Source organism: Juglans regia, chromosome 13 (assembly GCF_001411555.2).
Source record: "Juglans regia cultivar Chandler chromosome 13, Walnut 2.0, whole genome shotgun sequence".
Taxonomy (NCBI): domain Eukaryota; kingdom Viridiplantae; phylum Streptophyta; class Magnoliopsida; order Fagales; family Juglandaceae; genus Juglans; species Juglans regia.
The window spans coordinates 1,623,181-1,631,842 of record NC_049913.1 but is presented as its reverse complement, the minus strand read 5'-3'; the positions used below and the strand labels follow the sequence as shown (position 1 = coordinate 1,631,842).

At 35.3% G+C, this 8,662-nt stretch overlaps 1 protein-coding gene across 6 annotated transcripts; it reads left to right on the top strand.

Moving 5' to 3' along the window:
• The first annotated feature begins 2,081 nt into the window (after window positions 1-2,081).
• On the top strand, window positions 2,082-8,306 carry LOC108979731 (telomere repeat-binding factor 1-like). 6 transcript variants are annotated; one of them, XM_035684783.1, is made up of 7 exons: window positions 2,082-2,277; window positions 2,957-3,139; window positions 3,456-3,673; window positions 3,886-3,970; window positions 4,874-4,957; window positions 7,043-7,393; window positions 7,824-8,272. In XM_035684783.1, the coding sequence occupies exons 2-7, from the start codon at window positions 2,990-2,992 to the stop codon at window positions 7,845-7,847; spliced, it is 912 nt and encodes a 303-aa protein (XP_035540676.1). In that variant the 5' UTR covers window positions 2,082-2,277; window positions 2,957-2,989; the 3' UTR covers window positions 7,848-8,272. The 6 variants fall into 6 exon arrangements, with proteins under 6 accessions (XP_035540676.1, XP_035540675.1, XP_035540677.1 ...); XM_035684782.1 differs by having other exon boundaries at window positions 2,952-3,139; XM_035684784.1 differs by having other exon boundaries at window positions 2,082-2,324.
• Window positions 8,307-8,662: the final 356 nt, after the last annotated feature.

The following is an 8,662-nucleotide window of genomic DNA, read 5'->3' as shown; positions in this document are numbered from 1 at the left end:
TACGTACCTTTCAAATGAAAAAAAATGTGAAATTTGAGTATTTAGACTCGTGGCCGTTTTTTAAAACGAGAGGGATGCCTTTTTTTCAAAATGCATTTTTCCCCCTAAGTTTTATAATCTTTGCTCCAAAAATACCATTGCCTTGAACATCTATAACATATGGTATTTTGATGTTGCCATTATAATCTATTTCATATCGTTACTATTCTCTCACTCTGTCGTTTTGAATTTTAATTGAGGTGACAGTAATTAATTTCTATCAGATTATTATATACTAAAATATTTTTCCAATAATTTGAAAAAAAAAACTTTCCATCGTTTTGGGATTGGATTTTAAATTAGTGTTGGTTTCTGGATAGAAAAGGCCATTTCTCCTAAAATGTTGAGCTCAAACTGGCCCGAACCGAGCAACAAGTAGGCCGTCTTTTGTAGACTCTCAGTGGACCGGTTTCAGTTTAAAGTTCACACATTCCCCAACCTTGATTGTCCTGAGAAGGGCCAACCCTGCCACTAAATTCCAATGTCTTTTTTTTAACTTGATCTAAATCATGGTTTGCAGCAAAATAAAGATATTTACTATGGTACACAAAGATCGGACTCTCAAATGTATTGTGTTAGTATATTTAATATTTGATTGGTTACCTCAATATTTTTTTTCTTTTTTTCTTTTCTTGGGAGAGAACTTGGTTAAACAAGACAATAAAATAATGATAGTACGAGCCTATAATCTATGCAATGCGCAGATTATTGTGTATGTTGTGTACGAGAGAGAAAGATTTAGAGAGAGACCGAATTTTATAGTAGAGAAATTTGAAACGATTTATAGGGCAATTTATTTTACAAAATAATATAAATGTTGAAATAGTGCATTTGAGTGAATACTTGAATCAGTTTATATCTTTATATATAAAAAAAGAAATGAAAATTAAAAATTACAACAATTCATAATGAAACATTGATTTAAAATGATTACCGTTCCATAAACATAGCATTTCAAGTTTAATGGGTAGAATACTTACTTTTAGGGGTAGAATGTCACATCAATGACTCCGCTTATAATACAAAACAATATAAATGTTGAATTAGTACTTTTGGATGGAGTCTTTAATCGGTTTATATTTTTATTTGTAAGAAAATAAATGAGACTTAAAAGTTATAATGATTCATAATGAAATATTGTTTTTAAAAGGCTTACCGCTTCATAAACATAACATTTCAAATTTAATGGGTAGAATGCTACGTCATAATTCTATAACTCTGCTTTTATATATAGTAATATATGAGTTTTTTCTTGGTAAAATCACACTTCATGTATTTGGTCTAATCATTCAATTGTTAAGATTAGCATTTAATCAGGGTGGACACTTAGATGAGAGGTAAAAAAGTTAATGAGCGGGGTGGGATCCGAATAGGATAAAAACCTACTCGGCATGTACCTAGCCACCCGTTTATCCAAAATAAGAAAAAAAAAAAAAACTAGTAAAACCTAAACCTAGTCTCTCTATTAACTCACCGCCTCTCTTTGTTCTCACCGCCTCTCTTTCATCCGCTCTCTTCTTCCCACAATGCTTGTGCCTTCTATTCTTCTTATCTTCCTCTCCTCTCCTCCTTGGTCTCTTCATTTTCTTCTTCTATCACTCTTCTCTATTTTCTTGCCTTCTTGCATAGCATCCGGCTGCCATTAGAGCTTGCATATTAGATGGTAGCATTACTCATGGGTTAGCTTTTCTCTCCATCCAAATAGTTTTGTCTATTCATGTTTGATTTTGTTCATTGATGATATATACTAGAAAAAAAAAAAGATTTTGGTCCCTATATTGATTATGCTTATTGTTATGGTTTTTTATTTATTAAATTTCTTGTTAACGAGTGAGTGAATTTCATCTATCACCTATATTCTAATTAGAATGAGAAGATATATTTTTGACTTGAAAATATAGATAGTAAAATATATAAAATTTAAACCCTATTAAATAAACAATAAATAATATAAAATTGACCTAAAGTGCGCCTCTTTAGTCCACCCTCTTTATACCTTCGAATTATGTCAAAATTAAAGAAAAGAAAAGAAAAAAAAAAAAACCAAGAAAGACCAAGAAAAACCGCGACAGAGAAAAAAATCAACGATTCAACATTCTTTCCTAAAATTGTCGTGTTGTTTAGGAGGGGTAGCCGTGCCCTAATTATCTCCCGTTCGCAACGGAATTACAAATCCCAGACCCCAAAAACGAACGCACACAGCATTTAGAACCGAAACAAACTATAAACGGGAAATAGGTACAAATAATCGTTGTTATTTACATTGCCTAATCCTACATCGTCCGGTAATTTGTCTTCTTTCAGATTCGTTTTTTTTTTTTTCCGTTCTCTAATTTCCTCGTGATTTTAGCGGTCGATTTCATTTGTCTTTAGTTTACTTGTTTGTGGAATCCGGGGCTCCGTCTATTGGAGTATGAAATTTATATTACCATAACTCCGAGTTAGGTTTTATTTGTTCGTTAATAACTCTCGGAAGAAACATGTTTGTGCATTGAAACATTAATATATTCTGAATTTTGTGTATGCCCCGTAAAGGGAACATTTTGATTTGTGTTGTGAATTTCCTAGTTTATATCTGAACAAACTGGATGGGGTGGATGCGTTTCTTATAAAATGATTGAGGGAATTGCTATTCGTTCTTCTTCAGGGTCAGCAAGTTAACAAACTCATATAGCAATTGTTGTTTGGGTAGCCGAGACGATCCTGAATAAATTTTTTAATGGGTTTAGATTCAAGGTTCTTGGATGTCATTTTTAACAAAAGTAAGATATATATTTTTGACAAGTCCATACCCCAACAAAAGTAAGATAATTGATGGCGCTTTAGTATAATCGGGTATGAAATTCATACCAGTTTGATATAAATTTCCTGGCTGCTGAGTGCATCTGCTAATGATGAGCAATGTTCGGCAGATCAGATTCTTTAGGGGCACATATTTGTGCTACTCTTGATGGGTGCTCCTAAGCAGAAATGGACCCAAGAAGAGGAAGCAGCACTTAAAGCTGGGGTTATTAAGCATGGAGCTGGAAAATGGCGCACGATACTCAAAGATCCAGAATTTAGTGGTGTCTTGTATCTGCGTTCAAATGTAGATCTCAAGGTGTGTTCTTTAGAATTTATTTACCAGGTGGAGTTTATTTATGCACCTTTTCAATGTTCCCATCATGAATAAATGAAACAAAAGTTTTATCCTGAACTGTATAATATCTTCCCTAAAGCGATTAATTAATTAGCCTGCTTTTGATGCCTAGTGGTCTACGGGTGGGCTTGGGACGAGCTGTAGGTAGAGCAGACATCTTGGGTTCAATTCTATGCTAGGAGTTCCCTTGGTTACCCGATATACAGATATACAGGGGCCTACCTCGGTGAGGTTCCATATCATAACAAAAAAGTAATTTTCTTTTGATGGTTGGTAGGACAAGTGGAGAAATATGAGTGTAATGGCGAATGGATGGGGCTCCAGAGATAAGGCAAGGTTAGCTGTAAAAAGGGTGCCACAGGTCCCTAAGCAGGATGAGAACTCCATAGCTCTCAGTACTGTTGTTCATAGCGATGAAGATATTGTGGATGCCAAACCTCTTGTAGATTCTAATGATACACCGAAGGTTCCCATTCCAAAGAGATCTATTGTAAGGTTAGAAATTTTGGCAATTGTTGTTTTAGCATCTTATTTCCATAATCCTAGTACGTGGAAAGTAGTTTCATGGCACTATGCTACTGGCTCATGGAATTATTGGTCTCTTGCTGTTTTTGGATGACCGCAATATTGTTTAATAGCAATAGAAATTTTGTGTTCATTATGTGTTTATTTGTATACCATTTTATCTTTCGGATTCATTTTTATAGGTTGGACAATCTTATATTTGAGGCTATAGTCAGTTTGAAGGAGCCGGGTGGTTCTAATAAGACAACTATTGCTACATACATTGAGGTAGTCTTCTATTTTCAAAGCAAAATATCATGGAATACAATGCATGCCGTTCTTCAGTGGATGGTCCATGAGACTTTGTAGTGTCATGACTTGATCAAGTTTAATACTGTTGTAATGGCTTTATGATCTTACATTAATTTCTTAACTTATAAAAAAAAATGATCTTACATTAATTTTAGTGGAGTGTCAAAATTATAAACTTAAAAAATATCTGTATATGTGAGAGGATGACATGGCTCACATACTTTCCATTGTGGATCTAAATTGTTAATTTTGATAGTTTGGGCCTGAGGGACTGGCAGTCAACTTTGTGATAACTTACCGTCTACCTCTAGTTTTGCTTCTGTATATAAGGATTTTGGGCATTAAACTTGGGATGTTATGTAACTATATGATATTAGACTTCCACTAGCACGTCATGAAAAGGACCCACTCTAATGTTATAGGGCACATCTAATTGCGCCCCCTCCTTATTTTATTCCTGTGCAATCCCAAAGTGACAGTTCCTACCTATTAACTGACACCATCAACCTTATAGACAACACACACACGGCACTTCTCGTTACATCAGATGTTTTCTTGTTTGTATCATGGTAAAACTTCACATCTGAGTTTCAAATATAACCTGACATTTCATTTCCACCCTGCATTGTTATTCCTTTCATGCCTATAACTGGAATTTAATTAATAAGGCTTGCTCACTGAGCCTTAAATGGTGCGACACTTAGCTTGTCTGGTTCATTTATAATCATATAGAACAAGTCATTAGTGATACCATTGAACTTGTGTGCTTATGCTTATTCACCATTGAGTTTGTGCAGAAGTAGGGATGATGATTTTCTCGTATCCATTTATGTATTATCTTCATGGTCTTCTGAAGCCAGTGAATTTCTCATTTTATAGGAACAATATTGGGCACCTACAGACTTTAAGAGGTTGTTGTCAGCAAAATTAAAGTATTTGACAGCAAATGGAAAACTGATTAAGGTAAATTCTATGCAGAATCGTTGATTCAATTGTCTTGAACCAATTGGCATGTTCTGCCTCTCCTTGCTTTACTTCTGTGGTCCTTATTGCTTGCTGAAGCATATACAAGTTTTATCAAGCTAAATAATGTGATTTTTTTTTTTCTGAAAAGAAAAATAAATGAAGTTTCTGATGCGGCTATTGAGTGTGTCAATTTATTATTAATCCTTTTCAGGCAGTGGTGTTTGGCAGGTTTTGGTTGGAAATGTAGAGTGGATATTTTTGCAGCTCAACATCTTTATTAGTTCTTATTTTATTTTTTGTTTTATCTTTTGGGAACTCATGCAGTTCATTCCAGCCCAATTAGTAATAGAAATATCCAACCCAAACCTAGCTTGAGCAATTGAACTTTTGCCTTATCTTTTTTTTTGGATTGAGTTCAAACCTATCTTGGGGTAGCTTTGTAAGATCATGAAGGGAGGTAATATATTAGCATGGGTTAGGTTTGGCGTTGGCTTCTATATATTTATATTGTTTGTATGGATGAGGAGTATAGTGGGTTTTTAGTCAAGATTAGGGGATCCAGACAGATGAAGGGATGCAAATGTTGTGTGTTTTGTTTAACTGCAATTAACACCCAATACAAACCATTGTAAGGTCATGTATTGAAGTGATATGTTGATATGGCTTGGGTTCTATTGGCAGCTAGAGCCCTTATGGCTGGGTTTTTCTGAGTCTTCTTTGTTTAAACAAAGAACACGATTGAGTGAGGGAGGGATTTATTTGAGAGGTGGGAGGGGAAAGCCCTAGCTTAGCTTTTTGAGGCAAAAGTTTAAGATCCTAGTTGATAGTTTCCTTTCTCCTCTATTTGGGCTAGGCCTTGGCTTTACACCTGAAAGATGAAGAGATTTAGATTGGTAAATTTTCTCCATCTTCTTTTGTAGTTTTCCCACTTTTGTACTGCTACCCATTTGTCCTGAATTTTTAGTGATAGGTTTGGGACTAGGATTTGAGACTACTGTTGATAGAGAGAGCCGTAGCTTGAACTAAGAGTAAGAGATGCTGTGAAAGCATCCTCTTCTCTCTCATGGTTTTCGTCTCTTCCGCTTGCCTCATCTTCACAATTTTCTCCTTATGGGGTTTGAGGGTCCACGTTTAAGGGTTGTGATTTGATAAAATAGGGACTTAGATATTATTTGGCTTTCTTTTCTCTTCTCACTCTGTTGTCTTGATGCATGTGTGTAATTTCTCCTTTTGCCTGATTTTGCTATCAGGCATCAGGACGACTACATCTTCACATCTTATTTTTTATGGTCCATTCCAGCATCTTGGCTGATCCAAGCTCGGTGCAACTTACTTCAACTCAACTTTTTCTCTTGCTCTAGTCCTGACTAGAGAATCTGCAATATTAAGCTCTGCCCTCCTTGGCTTATTTGGCCCCTACACATGAATGCAATTATTTCGTGGGCATTAGATGTGCCATTACAATTTGATGGGAACAATTTTATGCATGTTGCCAATATTCACCTTTTTAGTAATAGAGAAGGAAATGATTTCAAGTTTAGATGAATGCGTAAGTGGATGAAACATGTAGTACACAAATGTTGAGCTACTGTACCTCAAAAGGTAGACACCATTGATGAATTGAAAATCATTGAGAGCTTTTTTTTTTTTTTTCCTCCCTTTCTCTGTTTAAATAGTGTATAAACAGATAATCATGAATCTTGGGGTAAATTAAAGGTATGAAGATTTTGATAACTTATTTGATGGGATTGAGAAGCCTTTTTGGCTATATACTTATTCTTGTTGGAATTTTCTTCGTTGTGCTTTGTGGCAATATGTTATTCTTGAAATTGAGCCGATTGCAAATATCGTTGGTTTATTGTGATATGTACTTGGGTGATGATCGCTACGTTGGTTTATTGTGATAGGTACTTAGGTGATGATCGTTAATTGAAACTGAATTTACATAGTCTGCTCACTTATCTGATTGGTACTTCAAGACCATTAAGAAAACTACAGAATAGGATTGGTTCTTTTACTGACCCATTGAAGTGTGAATGATTTAAGATAGGGTGGATTCCTACATTTTTTTTACCTTTACAGGTTAAACGCAAGTATAGGATTGCACCTACTCCAGCATTTCCAGATAGAAGAAGAAATCCTTCCATGTTACTCTTGGATGGAAGGCAGAGGGTTTTTCCTAAAGTTGAAAAGGATGATACTCATATGCTTACAAAATCCCAGATTGATTTAGAGTTAGAAAAGATGAGGAATATGACTCCACAAGAGGCAGCTGCAGCTGCTGCTCAAGCAGTTGATGAGGCAGAAGCTGCTATAGCAGAAGCCGAAGAGGCTGCAAGAGAGGCTGAGGCAGCAGAAGCTGATGCAGAAGTGGCACAAGCTTTTGCAGCAGCGGCAGTGAAAACTTTGAAAGGAAGAAGCAACCCGAAAATGGTGAGATTCCTCTCTTACCCTATCTAATTTTCATGCTTTTTTTTATCTATATTTTTCTTGCTTGAGTGGAGCTCTGCTAGGAGCTTTTTTTTTATCAGATAGAAGCTCTGCTAGATATTTCCATAAGCAGGCTTTGCTGCAAAAAGGGAGATAAATTTAAGAGAAGGAAAGATGTTCCCCACTTACAGATGTTCGAAAGGAAAGCAGATCTCAATTTTTCATATTTCTATGTAATTAGTGGCAGCAACTTGTTCTCTCTTTTCTTTCTTTTCTTGATCCAGGTTTCTCATCCTGCTCTGTTTTTTCGTAGAAAATATAAATCTTAGATTGAAAGGAAAAAATAAACTTCCCTATCGAATACCAATATTCCATTTTCTTCTGTTTTTGATCTTGTTTTCTAAGCTTTTGACTAATTTGCATTTTCTGAAAGTACATGCAGATGATCCGAGCTTGACCCAAATTAATAACTTCGCAAAATGGCCAGCAAGGAGTAATGAACTGGAGCATATTTCTGACCCACAAGAAAGGGTCAGAGTTCTTTTTGTTCGGGAGCTAGATGCATGTTTGTCTTGTGCTGACAAGCCCGGAGGTGCCTGTATTTGTAAATATGTGAAGGCGATTCCTTGGCCGGCCTAAGCTGGATTTACCTTGTCAGGAAATCCTGTTCATCCAGTACCTTTTCTTTTGCAGATTTGTGTTTATATTTTCCGAAAATGCTGGTTCTTGGCCAATATTTGCCACCTTTTGTGAACTTAGAAATTGCAGCTAAACGTAGAAACTAGAAAGCATAAAGAAATAGAAAGAGATGGATTTCTTCTGATAGAGTTGTCTGTTTTAGGACATCTGATTTAAATGGTCTTTAAATTGCCAGATTATTTATGTCATGTCTGTTTAATGCAAAACCCTTATCAAATCCCTCTTCTTTACCTCCACCCCTTCATTGTGTTATGCTTCTCTCAAAATGGTGAAGGGTACGTTTCTGGAACATTCCTGGGAGAAAGATTGTGGATATCAATGCAACGGAATCAGACAAACATCTCCGCACGATAAAACAAGAAAAAAAAGGAAAAGGAAAGTTGCAGAAATCTTTATCACTTGCACTAAATACTTATAAATAACATGATAAGGCAAGATTTTAAACACATTTTGAAGATAATAATTTAGGAGAGATGTTTTAACAACTTTGACTGTAGTAGAGTAATCTCGTTTGTGTTTACAGATGATTTGTGATTAAAAATAAAAAATTAATATATTTTTTAATATTATTTT

Coding starts and splice junctions, on each gene's coding strand:
- LOC108979731 (XM_035684783.1), top strand. CDS start 2,990: ATGGGTGCTCCTAAGCAGAAATGGACCCAAGAAGAGGAAGCAGCACTT. Junction 3,140..3,455: donor GTTCAAATGTAGATCTCAAG/GTGTGTTCTTTA, acceptor GATGGTTGGTAG/GACAAGTGGAGAAATATGAG. Junction 3,674..3,885: donor CCAAAGAGATCTATTGTAAG/GTTAGAAATTTT, acceptor TCATTTTTATAG/GTTGGACAATCTTATATTTG.